The 14,695-nt window shown below is 59.5% G+C and overlaps 2 protein-coding genes across 2 annotated transcripts; both read left to right on the plus strand.

Annotated features, from left to right (window-relative positions):
* The first annotated feature begins 990 nt into the window (after nt 1–990).
* On the plus strand, nt 991–8,236 carry LOC100358957 (ETS variant transcription factor 3 like). Its single transcript, XM_051858166.2, has 5 exons — nt 991–1,132; nt 1,247–1,340; nt 7,254–7,348; nt 7,458–7,695; nt 7,900–8,236. The coding sequence occupies exons 1-5, from the start codon at nt 991–993 to the stop codon at nt 8,234–8,236; spliced, it is 906 nt and encodes a 301-aa protein (XP_051714126.2).
* Nucleotides 8,237–8,656: 420 nt separating this feature from the next.
* On the plus strand, nt 8,657–12,274 carry LOC138843268 (ETS translocation variant 3-like protein). The gene is made up of 2 exons (XM_070077504.1): nt 8,657–8,855; nt 11,267–12,274. Exons 1-2 carry the CDS (start codon nt 8,747–8,749, stop codon nt 11,701–11,703), a joined length of 546 nt encoding a protein of 181 aa, XP_069933605.1. The 5' UTR covers nt 8,657–8,746; the 3' UTR covers nt 11,704–12,274.
* Nucleotides 12,275–14,695: the final 2,421 nt, after the last annotated feature.

Below are 14,695 nucleotides of genomic sequence, written 5' to 3' on the forward strand. Positions count from 1 at the left end.
TCTCCCCTGCCCCGCCCCTCCCAGGGAGCCCCTTCTCACTCTGCCCTCCATGGGCCCAAGCCCTGTCCTCCCTGCCCTGCCCCCGGGCCCTCTCTTCTGCCCCCCCACCCCCCGGCTCCTGTCGCTTCCATCAATCAGCCTCTCCCTCTCACCTTTCCATCATGTTAGCTTCGGTTGATTTAACCAGAAAACAACCCCCAGAATTTAATTCCATGGCCCTCCATTCCCATCTCGATCAGCTCAGGGTGGGGAGGGGCTGTGTAATAACGAGGAGGGGGGAGGAGGAAACTTGGCTTCTCAGAGTCAGAGAGGAAAAAAAAAAGAAAATCATATTGATTCCCCCAATGACAGCCATCAATCTCCTCCTCCCGGGAAGGCTTGGGGCGCTGGACACAGGCCCAGCAGGCTCCAGGGGCGCCTGGTCCTCAGAACTTGGAAGACAGAGACTCTGCTCTTTGGCATCCCCCCTGCACAGTCTGTCTAGATCACTCCCCAAAGCCCTCCACCCTCTCCTCGGGAGAGCCAGGAGTCCCAACCCCTTATCTGGTTCCTACTATTTCCTTAGCAAGCTATCTGATGCCCCTACAGTCACTTTCTCCTGGCTGGCTTATCTCTTAGGAGAAAGTTCTTCCTGCTGTCTAACTTCAAGTCATATTAAGAAAAGGAAAAATCGCTTTCCAAAACTCCAAGAGGAAACAGATATAATAAGTGCCTGAAAGCCCTTAGACAAGAGGAGGCTGGGTAACCCCTTACCATCGTTTTACAGCAGAGTAAGAAGTGAACGTTACAAACCACCAAGATCCAGCACCAGGATGGGAGCAGAGCGGGGGCCTGGGGCTCAGGGGCAAACACAGGCAGTGAGGTGCTATTAAGGCTCGGGGCTTGTGAAGTGCGATTCCTGTTCCCATCCGGACTCTTCACAGGGCTGTGTGGGACAAGGGGAGACAGCAGGAGGGACTTCCCGATGGCTCGGCCACGCTTTTCCGGGAGATGGAGAAGGCACTCAGCCCTCGCTGCCGCCTCCCTGTTGCTCAGAGGCAGGCTCTGGAAGCCAAGGACCCCCGTGAGAGACGCTCCCTCCCTCCTACCCCCGACAGAGGTGGGACCGCCTGGGAGGGGGCGCAGGACCGAGGTGCCGCCGGCCCCCGAAGGGTTAATGCTATTGTCTGAAAACCACATCGGCTCCCCTGGGAGCTTGGAGATCCCGCTCTCATTTTAAGTAACCCTAACGCGTGTGATGAGCGAGGGGTCGTTGCCGGGCAAGGAGTGCGCCAGAAGGAACCAGAGAGCGCGCGCGGGGACCGGCTGCTGCAGGGCGGCGGTGGCGGCAGCGGGCAGCGGTAAGGGACTCTGGCAGGACTGCAGAGGGGCTGGCCCCGAGCTCGGGCCCTTCCCTGCCCCCACCCCTACCCCGACTCTGGAGCAAGTCCTGGGGCAACAGGGAAGGAAGGGCACAGTGGAGAGGGGAGCCCAAGGGCCACACTACGGCTGCCCGGGAGGTAGCAGGACCCTTGCCTCCAGGTTGGGGCAGCCCCAGCAGGAGGACCTCCGAGGCTCTTCTCCCAGATGGGGCACAGTGGAGTCAGGTGAATGAATGAATGACCATCTGCCCAGACAGGGGTCAGGTCCCCGCCAGCTCTGCTGCTGCCACCCTTGCCGCTGAGGCCAAGGGTGTGGACATGCCAGCACAGGGGTGAGAGAGAGGGGCACCAGCACAGGGAATTAGGATTGCGCTCCATCTGAGCCAGCCTGGGCCACCTGCCTCCCTCCCTTCCTTGGATTCCCGGGACCAGGAGACCGGAGCTCTGAGAGCCAGGGTGCCCCCTTACCAGGAGCACCCCTGTGAAGGTGAGGCTAGGGAGGCACTGTGGGACAGGGAAGTCCTGCCCCTTCCCCAACCTGGTCCTCCAGAGACAAGAGGAGAAGCTCTTGGGGGAGGGTGGGTGCTGCCGCCACCCACCCTGGGGCTCCAGTGGGCATAGGAACCGGGGCACATGGAGGAAGCCTGAGATTAGGCTTGGGGCTTCGTGGAAGTGTTAAGACTGGGCTTGAGGTAGAGGCTGGAGATGGACGCAGGGTGTGAAGGCTGGGGTTGAGTCAGAAGTTGTCCAAGCGCCCCACCCCCCACCCCCACCCCGGCTGGTGTCACTGCTGCCCCTTCTTCCTGATCCCTGTTACTCAGCCCAGGCCAGCAGGCCAACTTGCCTGGCTCAGCTGTGCGCCTGGAGCTTTCACTTCCTCCCTCTCTGGCCTGGCTCCTCCGCGCCACCTCAGTGTCAGCTGGAGGGGCTTTTTGTCCCTGGGTGGAAGGTTAGGGATGGGGGTGTCCAAGGGGCTCCCCCGGGGCACAGCTGATGAGAAGGAGATGAAAGGGAAATGCTGAGGTTGCCCCTGGGGAGGGAAGAGAGCGGCGCTGGTGTGGGAGCAGTTTGGGGAGGAGGACGGGAGTGGGAGGTGAGGCTGTTAGGAACCAGGGCCCCTGTGTTTCCAGATGGGGCAGAGCTGGAAAGTCAGGAAGAGAGGCCAGGAAACGGGCAGAGACAGGGACACAGACTGAAAGAGGCTGAGCTGGGCCAGAAGCTGGTGAGACGGAGACCACAGGGGAGGAGGGGGAGCAGGCATCCCGGGGAGGCGGGACAGCTGGACAGAGAGATAGATGGACAGGATGGGGTGTGGGACAAGGGGAGGCTGGGGACCGTGCAGCGAGGTGGAAGGAAGCTGGAGGTGAGGAAGTGGAAGGAAGCAGGAATGAGAGTGGGAGGGGAGAGGAGACAGCTGGGTGAGTGTGGAGCTGGAAGCTGCCTGCACACACCCGAGCCCCGTCCCCCTGACCTTCAGCTGCCCGTCGTGGGCACGGAGATGTCTGGGCTTGGATTTCTGCTCCACGGAGTTACGCAAACCTTTTAGATCCCACGGCCCCCAGGGGCCGCAGAGGCAAGAGGCAGCCGCAGAGGCAAGAGGCAGCCTCAAAGGCTCAGGAGCTGGGAGGAGGGGACAGGCTGGGGACAGGGACGGAGAAGCAGAAGCAGGGCTGGGGCCTCTCTCAGGTGCAGGGGTGCAAAAGGAAGAAGGAAGAGCGAAGACTGCAGGAGGCTGGCTGGATTCTGACACTCACAAAAAAGACAGCTCTCTGGGCAGGGAGGGACCAGGGGCCCTTGGGGGTCTCCGCCAGGCTGCCCCTCAGTTGGGGGAGACGGGAAGGGAGGCTGCGGGGAAGAGAAAGAAGAGGGTGGCTGGCTTCGCCCGTCCGGGGCCCCCAGCCCCTCTTGCTGTCCTACCTAAGCTTCTTTAGCTAATAGCATTAAGCGAGGTCTCAGGACTAACCTCCTCCCCACTGGGGGCTGTGATGGAGGGGAGAGACCAGAGGCCTCTAATAAGATTGGGGATTTGGCAGGGGGGTGGGGACGTGCAGCTGACAAGCACAAAACCTCCCCCTGAGCCGCCGCCGCTGTATGTGCAAGAGCCCCCGCCTGGCCCGGCTCTGGGCCTCGGGGCTGCTCATCGTCCACTCTGAGCTCTCAGTCCCCAAGGCCCTGTTGTGGACCTGGCCTTGGCCACCAGCCCTGTCTGTCTCTCTATGCAGCCTCTCCCTCAGATTCCCGGGGCCTGTCTCTTTGAGCTGCCTTTGTGTTTGTAAACATCCCATTTGCCCACTCAATCAAGCAGTCACTGAAAAGACTTGGTTTTGTCCAATCAATCAGATTAGGCAGTCAATCCACTTCAGCCGCTCAGAAGGCTGACTGTCGGTGCAAGTATCCACTTTGCATACACGCAGCTCTCGAAGGCACCTTCCTTTTCTTTCTTCTTTTACTTCTTCTTCTTCTTCTTCTTCTTCTTCTTCTTTTTTTTTTTTTTTAATGTGTGTCTGCTCCTATCTTTCCCATCCTCGCTGTCTTTCTGCCTGGTTATCCGCTGGCTTCCAGGAGCCCCCGCGGCAGAGCCCGTGTTCGAGGCTTAGACCTGCCTGCCTCCTGCCGGCTTCACCTCTCTGCCCCCAAGTTTCAGCCTCAACTTTTCTGCCCTGATTGACTGATTACAGCTCAGAGCCTGGAGTCAGCCAGACCTGTTCCCATCCGGCTCCACCACTTGGCCAGGATCTTATGCAAGTCTCTTAATCTTTCTGAGTGTCAATTTCCTCGGCTTGCAAAATGGAGATAACAATACCCGCCTCAAAGGGTTGCGGTGAAGGATCAATGAAGCAAACTATGAAACGACCGGCGAGCCCAGCTCTGCGTGCATGAAAGGGGCCTGAGTCAGAGTAACTCAAATCTTGAAAAGATGGAATCTGCTTTGGACATTTCCTTTGGCACCTGGCCCTAGCTTAAGCTCTGTTCTCTCTTGTTATCGTCATTATCGATATCGCTTTTAAAAAAAAAATAATGACCCAAAGCCTACATGTGTTGTAATGAACACCTATATTGGCCAAGGGGATTAACTATATTGTTAGTAACTGGAATGATGGTGATGATGACAATAGTCATTGCGGGCTGCTGTAACCCTTCCAAAACCACGACGTGCGTGAGAGGAGCCACTCCGATCAGCCGAGACTGGGTTATGATTTGTTTTGATTCGTGATTCTCCATGCTCATTCTCCTCTGAGGCCACTGCACGCCTGGCCCCTCTCAGGGGCTGTGCAGAGCCAGTGGCCAGAGCTTCCCCAAGCTCTGTGTGCTTTTAGCCCCATAGAACAAGAGGGAAGGATTCAGGGTCCTGGAACACAAGAGGGGAGACGGAGGGGAGACCACCTCCCCCACCACTGGAGTGTGGATCAGTGTGGAGTGCGAGGAAGCAAGGCTAGGTCCCCAGAACAGCTGATGAACTGGAGGTGGAACTGACACCTGCTCTTCTCTGAGAATTCCCCACAGGCAGCACAGGGGCTCAGGCAGAAAAGGACTTGAGGGCGAGGGGTCTGGCAGGTTCCTCAGTATGGAGGCTTTGCACACCTGTAATCGGCAGGTGCTCGGAGACTTGGGGACGCACAGGGGAGGTTGGGAAGAAGGCCTTGGGCATTCAAGAAACCGGAAGAGCTGATCTCACCGAGGGACGCCACTTTGGCTTTGTATCCGGGGTGTTTACTTCTTGGGGGAAGGAGAGAGGGTGTAGGGAGCCTACCTCGGCGGCCGGGTGCCTTGCATCTTGGCTCAAGGTCTTGCTGTCCACTGCTTCACAGAAGAGTTGCATGCCCTTAGGGAAGTTTTGCAAGCCCTGTGCACCTGCACCTGCTACGTGACACGAGGGCAGATTTCAATCCCTATACACAGTGCAGGGAGAAGTCGTGGGTTTCTCACTCTCTTCTTGGAGACCCCAGATCCACCTGAGGTAACATATCCTCCAGGCCAGAATAAGCACAGGACAAGCCCCGGGAGCTCTGTCAGCTTCCTCGGGGCGGAAGGCCCACTGGGATCCCTCGCCTCTGCACACACACCCCTGCCTCTCTCCACTTTCCTAAGGTGAGGCAGGCGACAGCCTGATCTGATTGAGGCTACACAAAGGAGGAACTTCCCAAGGGAGGGGGCAAGAAAGGAGGATGGGTCTGCTCCAGGGGAGACAGGGAGGAGAGAAGAGAATACTCCAGAATTTCAGCTGTCATTTAGAGCACGAAGTGTGGGCAGGACCGCCCCCCACCCAGACCCCAGCGGGTGGGGAGCTACTCACTGCCCTGCTTTCCTCAATCCCAGAAGTACCCTCAGCTTGGGCCGCCCTGGGGCCTCCGGGAGCCCCTGCCCCAGGGCCTGTCAGCTGGTCAGTTGCCCTCTCCTGGCACTGAGAAGTCCCTGGGAAAACAGAGCAAGAGAGTGGATGACCTCCTGGTGCTGGGAGTCGGAGGGCCAGGAGGGTCTCTCCAAAGCCTCTCTTTGCTGTAGCTCCCGAGTTCTTGCTGCTCCAGGTATGCCCCACATAGCTTCACCTGGGAGCTTGCTAGAAATGCAGATTCTCGGGCCCACGCAGTGCTACTGAATCCGAGTCTGCACTTTAGAGAGACCCTTGGATGATGCTGATGCATGCTGGGCCAAGGATGGTTTAGAGTCCTAAAGCAACTCCGAGCCGGAGAAAGTGATGCCGATGGAGTGGTGGGGAGCAGGCAACTCCTTTGCTTTGTGTGTCTGGCCAAGACTTTCCCCTCTCTGCACGCACTCCTGACAAAGCCTCGCTTGCCCTCCAGACTGGACGGCCGCGTAAGTTCTGTTGAGACTAATCCTTTGCTCACACTTCCCTGCAGCAGGGAAGCCGGCCCAGAAACCTAGAGAAGAGGTGCTATTCCCCTGTTTGCATCTCTCTGGGGTGCTGGCCCGCCCAGGAGCAGGCCCTGCATCCTGTGTCCCCCACGCAGCCTCTGCCATCCCCCCCAGCCTCCCCCACATCATTCTTCTTCCACTAGCCACAGTGGGAATCTGCCTTCTGCACCAACATCCTCTGTCCTATCATAGCAAGACTCTGGGGCGTCGGTGCTTCTCTCTCCCTGGGTATACCTGGCGGGTCTACCTCCCTGCAGCTCATTTTGCGAGCCCACTGTCCTCCCCAGGTGGGAAACTCTGAGACCCTCTCTTCCTTGCCTAAGGGTCCCTAATTCCACAAATACGTAGAGAGAGCTTCTGAGTTCAAGATCCTATGCCAGGGTAGGGTCGGACAGCCAGGGGTCCTGACTTCATGGAGCTGACAAAGAACGACATCATTGATCCATCCATACCATTCATTTATTTCATTAGCAAGCACTTATTAAACACCTACTGTGTGCCACACACTGAGGACTCGTTGGCAAAATGAAAAGAAAATCCCACAAACATCCCCGCTCTTCTCACGTGTAAGCTTGTGCTGGGGACCATAGGCGGTCCAGGTGTGTACACGCCCCCTCCTCCCCACTCAAGGGTTAGAAACAGCCAGCGATTAATTACATTGTCTCTTGTCTCCTCTTGGGAAAAACGCCAATCCTGTTAAGCCCTAAGAAGAGATCTCATTCTCTGTTTAAATCCCCCAGCGGGGGCAGAGAAGGGACCCTTTGAATTCCTCTCCATCTAAGTGGCTCAGCCTCAAGCCGAGGCCCCAGGTCAGTTCTGCGAGGAGGTCCCCAGGGTCAGGGTGGGAGGCCTCCTCTCTCAGACTCCCTCTCCTCCTCTTGTCTCCCTCATCCCCTCCTTCGGCTTCTCTCTCTCCTTCCTTCTCCATCCCTCCCTCCTGCTTCCTCTCTGCTTGCCCTCTCCCTGGCCTCCTTCCCCTCTCTAAGTGGTGACCCTTCCCCCAAAACCCACACGCAGCCTTCTCTCGCCCGCCTGCCGGGAGTGGACCATGCACTGCAGCTGTCTCGCCGAGGGCTTCCCTGCTGCCTCCCCATGCAACTACTGGGTCTCAGGTGAGCCTCTCTGCCAGCCGTGGTCGCCTCAGGCGGGGCCCCGGTGCAGCAGATGCAGTGGGCGTCCCTCACACCGTCCTCCCCACTCCCCTTCCTCCCCCTCACCCAGGCTTGGCCTTCCCGGACTGGGCCTACAAAGCCGAGTCGTCCCCCGGCTCCCGGCAGATCCAGCTGTGGCACTTCATCCTGGAGCTACTGCAGAAGGAGGAGTTCCGCCACGTCATCGCCTGGCAGCAGGGAGAGTACGGGGAGTTTGTCATCAAGGACCCAGACGAGGTGGCCCGCCTCTGGGGCCGCAGGAAATGCAAGCCACAGATGAACTATGACAAGCTGAGCCGGGCGCTCAGGTGAGACAAGGCGGCCCGAGTCACAGAGTTTGAAGACGGGGCCACAGTTTCCAGCACCTCCCCACCGGGCCCACTCCTCCCAGGCCTGGGGAACGTCCTCAAATGCGGTCAGACCCAAGCATTCTCCAGGCACGGCAGGTTAGCCTTGCTGGGTCTCTGACTCCTTTCCCGGGCCAACTCTGTCCTCAACCCTGGATTCTCCAGGTATTACTACAATAAGAGGATCCTGCACAAGACCAAAGGCAAGAGGTTCACGTACAAGTTCAACTTCAGCAAGCTCATCGTGGTCAACTATCCTCTGTGGGAAGTGCGGGCACCACCGTCCCCCCACTTGCTGCTGGGGGCCCCTGCCCTGTGTCGGCCAGCCCTGGTGCCCATGAGTGTGCAGAGCGAGGTAGGTGTGAGGGCCCCTCAGCCTCCACTGGCCTCTCCCATCCTGGTCCCTGAGTGTCCCGGGGGTTGGGGGTACTGGACAACCAATGGCACAGCACCCAGCTATGAGAAGGTGACTTCTGGCCAGTGCCGCGGCTCACTAGGCTAATCCTCCACCTTGCGGCGCCAGCACACCGGGTTCTAGTCCCGGTCAGGGTGCCAGATTCTGTCCCGGTTGCCCCTCTTCCAGGCCAGCTCTCTGCTGTGGCCAGGGAGTGCAGTGGAGGATGGCCCAAGTGCTTGGGCCCTGCACCCCATGGGAGACCAGGGTAAGCACCTGGCTCCTGCCTTTGGATCAGCGCAATGCGCCGGCTGCAGCGGCCATTGGAGGGTGAACCAACGGCAAAGGAAGACCTTTCTCTCTGTCTCTCTCTCTCACTGTCCACTCTGCCTGTGGAAAAAAAAAAAAAAGGTGACTTCTGCACTTCAGCCCTTCAGGGCTGGGTCCCAGGAAGGGGGCGGGGCCTCAGGGTGTCTGAGACTGCAGGTGGCACGTGTGGTCATTTCATTGTAGAACTGGGCGAGGGAACAGGGACACTTTAGAACAGGGACACTTGCCAGGGAGAGCCCAGCCCAGCCCCGGCCCCCACCTCTCACTGCTCCTCAGCTCCTGCACAGCATGCTGTTCACCCATCGGGCCGTGGTGGAGCAGCTTGGCGCACAGCAGGCCTCCCGAGGACCACCAGAGGCCTCTGGGGACAAGAAGGGGAGCAGCAGCAGTGTCCACCGTGAGTACTCCACACTGGGCACGGCCCGGAGAATCCTAACCAGAGCAGGGGAGGGTTCCTGGCTGAATACATGGCTGGGGGGTGGGGGCATGAGACAAGGGATAAGACACAAGTCATCCATTCACTCACCATTTATTGAGCACCAGCTGTTTACTAGGCGTGGGGTTTAGATGCACCCCATCTTGGTGCGCAGAGGTTCTCAGAACCTAGTGGGGAGGGGCGGATTGCCAGTGACCGGTGCTGAGACTCAGGTAAGCACAAGGACATGTGGAAGTGCAGAGAAGGAGCTGGGGCTTCCTGGAGGAGGCAACACTCAAGCAGGTGGAGGAAGATCCAGGAGGGACCTGAGGGTCCACGCGCGCTCACATTCTCATCTCGGAAGGACTCCTCAGTGTGTGTGCAGAGCCTGGCTGGGAGGAGGTGTGGGGCTGGCATGGGGTAAGGAGAAGTAGCTGGGGCTGGAACCAAGGCAGGGGTCATGGGGCGAAGAAGAAGGAGGTCCGGGCAGGGGGAGACTGGGAAGATAAGCCTCACTCACTCCTTCCCTCATTCGTTTCTTCTTTCATCAGACAAGTTTGATGGCCTTCTGTCCCATGTGACAGGCACTGCCCCAAGGACTGGGGAACCTGTGTGACGTTGTAGGGCCCACGGGCAGGGGCGGGGTACACGCCTTCTGTTCCTAGCAGAACTGGAATGAGAGTCGTCCTGCTGGCTGCAGGGGAGAAATGGGGCATGCGGAGGGCGTCAGGGAAGCCCTCCTGGCCGAAGCAACATTGAACGGAGACCCAGAGCATCCACAGGTGTCCACTTAGCTCAGAGATGCACGGAGAACCTTGCGTGTCAAGGCCCTGGGACAGGCCGGTCTGGTGTCACATGTGACCAAGCAGGAGAAGAGGGTGGAACCGTCAGCAGGTGTCAGCTCTTACTGCAACAAAACTAGATTTTCTGTGGGAAAAAAAAAATGACAACACAGAAACTCCCATCAACTCAAGGCTCTTGCACAGAGGTCCGAGAACTATCCCTCCTCTGCAGACAATTGCGTGGAGCAGGGACCGTGACCTTCACTCCACCCCAAGGGCAGTGGCGGGGGGACGGGGCTGCCCTGCATCCACTGTGAGCACAGCTGAGACCAGGGGTGGCGTGGGGCAGTCTGGGGCCCGCTAGGATTGCCGGGCCAGTGCTCCGGCAGTAGTCACAGCTAGCAGCCCCTGAGCACCTCCAGCCACCCTGCCTAGCACTGGGGATGCCCTGGGCATGGGGCTTCTCTCTTCAGAAGGCTATGAGACGTGAGCGCTTTTGCACCTCTCTGCCCTCCACGGTGCGCACACGTGCCCTGCCTCTGCTTGGGCCCCTAGGGACGCTGAGCAGGTCTGGGCCGCCAGGAGGTGCGCAGCGGCACGTGCCCCACTTCTGGTTGGGGATCCAGAGGCCGCGCCACCAGCCCCTCACTCAGAGCAACAGGGTAGGGGGGAGGAAGGAGGAAGCTGGAGGGCTAGCTTCGGTGAGGGGGGGTGGGGGCAGATGCAGGAGGAAGCGCCCCCTCACTTGCCTGGGAGGGGGTACAGCCCTGACCTCACAGCCCTCCCACCTCCTGTAGGACCCCAAGGAGGGGCCCCTGCCTCCTCCTGCTGCAGGATCCGGGTTGCTGTTTCCTGTGTCACAGAGCGGGCTTCAGAGAGTCCAGGATGCTGGACTGACAGGCTGTTCCCATCTTTGTTGACCAGAGGCAGCTGTGCGGCCACACCGGGCCCTCCCTTGCTCTTTGGTTCAGGGACGTGGTCCTGCTGGGGAAACATGGAACTGCCCCCTTCGATGTCTGAAACAGCTCATGGCGTGGAGTCCCCTGTGTCACCTGCGAGGCCCTGGGCTGGGAGTCCCTGTTGGGTGTAGGGTCCTGGCAGTGGAGGGGAAAGGGAAGGGAAGAGCCAAGAGGGAAGGCTTCTTGGAGGGGGAGGAGGAGGAGAGCTAGGGGGCTAGGGCCAGAGAGAGGAGGGCTGGGCTCGCCCCACCTCCACCCTGCGCCCTGCAGGCCCCTTCCTGTGAATGTGAACGCCAAGTCCAAGGCCACACAGCCGGTTCCTGGGCCAGCCAGAGCGAGAAGCCGTGGCTGCAGGGCCAGGGAGAGTGAAGAATGGAGTCACTGAGTGATGGCAGCACAGATCCTTCATTCATTCACGCAACACATTTTTATGGAGCACTTAATCTGTCTCCAGCTGGGTGGATGCAGGCGAGAATACTGCAGGCCCAGTTCCCGCCCCCGCTCAGCTGGGGACACAGGATTCTAACCTGGCCAGGTGCCCTGGAGGAGAGGGACCGGCTGATGTCCCCTGGGCTGGGAGGGACTCAGAGGGGCGGGAAATGGCAGGGATGGGGGCACCTCCTGACCCTTTCTCTCTCCATCTCCCCCCTAGGACTGGGCTCTGGCCCCTGCCGGCTGAGCCCTTGCTGCCACTTCGGGAGCCTCCAAGGCGAGCTGCCCAGTTTGGCCTCCTTCACCCCGCCCCTGCCACCCCCTCTGCCCTCCGATTGGCCCCGCCTCTCAGGCTCCTTCTTGCCCCCTCTGACCTCAGAGCGGCAGCTCCCCAGGGCCTCCAAGCCGGACACCCTGCTCCCAGCACTTCCCTTGCTGGCCGGGCTGGGACCAGGCACAGGGGAGAGGCTTCGGCTCCTGTCCCTGAAGCCCGAGGGACCAGAGGCAAAGCCTGATCCCGTGACGCGGGTCATGGGCAGCCTGGAGGCCAGGGTGGGCTTCCCCTTGGAGACCCATGGACTCAAAGCTGGGGAGGAAAGCTCTACGGCCCCCAGCCTGGAGACCCCCAAGGCCCTGTGGCCCTTGGATCCTCCCTAACTGGAGGGGAAGGCGTGTGGCGCCCCCCTCCCCACAGGACACCGACGAAGGCCCAGCAGGACTGTGAAGAGGGTGAAGTCACAGCAAGGTGGACAGGGGCGCACTCTGCAGAGAAAGCTCAAATGTGGGGAAACTGAGGCAGCCCTCCACCTTGCTAACAAGACCAGGGGACAGCCTCGATTGCAACTTTATCCTTGAAGAAGATGAGGTTGAGATTTCCATCATTTGAAGCGTGCCAGGAACCCACCCGGGGCGGGAGGGAGAACTTGGGGTTTAGGCCAGTGAGGGCACGAGGTCGTTCTGTCCCCCACCTCGCAGGCAGCTTCTCTATCCTCCCGACCCCCCTCTACCCCCTGTGCACATGCCTCTCATCTTGGAAGTTCCTTCCATTGCAGGCACTTCCTCCTCCCTCGACTTCCCCTGGTCCCAGGCAGGTGCAGAGGGAGGGGCTGGCCCAGCTCTGTGACACTCCCACTGCCCAGCACAATAAAACGCCCCTGGCAAACCACCCTCTCGCCCACAGCCTCCCTGGGCGGGCCCCAGGCCCCCTACGAGCTGGGGTGGAGCTGAACACCTCGAAGGGGTCCAATGGGGATGAGGGAGGCTTGAGGGAGGGCTACAGCCTGGGAGAACTGGAATCAGTGTCCTCCCTCTGGTCATCGCTTCCCAGTGGTGGCAGGAGGAGCTGCTGGGCCGAGGGGGAAGGAATTTCAGAGCAGAGTGGCCTTGGGGTCCCGCCTGCCTGCGGAGCAAGCCAGAGGCTCTGTGAGGGGCTGGATGAGGAAGGAGGGTGCTGACCAGGGTCCCTCTTCCTCCACTCCCCAGGCCCTGAGACTGACAAGCAGGGCACACCTGGGGCCCCGGGGAGGCCAGGGGACATGGTGGGGAGCTCCAGGATCCAGGTTACTGGGCCCTGAGTCCGTTCTCTAGGTCACCAATGGCACGGTCAGGACTGGTCTCCGTGTCCTTTCTGTGACACACAGCATGAACCAAGGAGGCACGGAGGGGCTGTGTGTCCATGGCTTTCTTTGTCCCACAACTCAAGGAGCCGGTGTGCATCCTGCCCTCCGGGTGGGCGCTGGGTGGGGGGTGGGCGGGGCTCCCTGCAGCCGTCTCCTTTTCTCTTCATCAGGACGCTTTTCACAGGAATGGAGGGGAAGGAGAGACCCAGACTAAGGCAGACAGGGGGCCAAGGTAGCCCCTGGGTTCCCAGGCCAGGCCGGACACAGGTCAAGGCGTGTTCTCAGTCTCCCCACCACAGCCCGGACGCCAAACCATAGGGACCCCAGAGTGATCCTCCCAGGAGTTCCCAGGGCTAGAATGAAAACTGCTTCTCACTTGCCCTCCAGACCACAAGCCCAGCCCCCACCCTGCAAGAAGGGCCAGCCCCCGGGGGCTTTCCCATCACCCAGCCCGGTCTGGGGAGACAAAGAACCAGTGTTGTGGGCTCCGGCTCCAGCACAAGGAAGTGGCTGGTGCTGTCCTGGGCCGGCCCCGGGGATGGGTTTTCCTCCCCGTGGGGACCTGCATGTACCCTATGCCTGACCCCACCACCTCTTCAAGTCTTCAGTGGCTTGTGGTGGCTGTGGCCCCCTACACATACTTCTAGCAGTGAAAATACTTTGAGGTCACTATGCTTGAATTCCCCCTGGGAGGTGGGTGAACAACTCAGCCCCACAGCCAGGAGCAGCGCAGGCTCTCTGCACCCTGGCAGTGCCGACAGTTCTGACTGTGTCATCCTCCCGGCTGCGCTGGGTGTTCCGCGGCAGCTGGCACCCTCCCCCACCCAGCTGCGACAACCCCAGCGTCTGCAGACATGGTTAAATGTCCCCCCGGGGAGAGGGGAAATCGCTCCCACGTGAGAGCCACTTGAGAGAAGAATGGCTTCAGCAAGTCCAGATGTTCTGGCAAAGATGCGAGCGGACCCGGTCCCCCTCCCGCGACACCGAGAACTGCCGGTCTCCATGTTGCAAGAGTGCCCTCTGGTGGCCAGAGCCAGTACACAGCGCCAAGGGAAAACCTCCCCAGAGGAGGCCAGATGGATGGCACCCAGGGAGGGCTCTTGTTTGGGGGGAAGGGGTGACAGGAACCTTGGAATCCTCGTGGTTGCAGAATGAGAATCCTGCCATTTCAACCCTAACCCCCTTAGCAAACCATGCACGACCCAACAAGGGATGAACAGGTGTAAGGTAACAACAATGGAGTACAACTGGTAGGGCCCCCACCCTATACGGCACACCCATGGCTTATTGGGACCCTCAGCCCCTGGGAACAGCATGGCAGGGACGCTCAGCCTTCTGCTGCGAGCAGTGGCAGCCAGGGCCATACGAAGTAAAGTCGGCTCAGCAACCAGGGACATGGACAGTGGCAAGCGCGGGCTGTGTTCCCGTGCTTTGTGCACCCACACCGATATGAGCCCGAGGGAGCGCTGAGCCCACCAAGTTCCACCCCGTAATTTTACAGGCCCAGGAAAAGGAAGGGACTTGTCCAAATCACAGGTACAGAGGAGCCAAATTTAGAATATAAATGTCCTAATTATCAGTTAATGTTCTCTCCTTCTCACCATAATCACTTGGCTAGAGAGTCTCAGAGGCACTTAACATTCCTTAGAAATACGTGTACATTATATGTCGGGATTCAGTTTCCAGTTCTTCCTGGGCGATTTCTTTGTGATCCCACTGTCATGCGTCTTCCTTTCTGCATGCGCCGTGCTCTGACGGTCTCCTGTGCGTCGGTGCTGCGCCCTCACAAGGCCAGTGTTTTCAGGAAGTCAAATGGAAGGCGTTTGGTCACTGGAGCACTTGATTAGCAAATGGAGAGGCCTTGGCGATTTAAAAACAAAAAGCAGAGTACTTTCTGACCTGGAGTGTTGCAGACTAATCCCCGTCCTGCTCCCTCTCGTTCCCTAATAAAGACCTTGACCCAAAGAGAAGGAAGATCCTGGTGTGTTACACACACAAGGGAACAGCAAGAGGCTCGTGGGGGAAAAATG

Source organism: Oryctolagus cuniculus, chromosome 7, assembly GCF_964237555.1.
Source record: "Oryctolagus cuniculus chromosome 7, mOryCun1.1, whole genome shotgun sequence".
NCBI lineage: Eukaryota > Metazoa > Chordata > Mammalia > Lagomorpha > Leporidae > Oryctolagus > Oryctolagus cuniculus.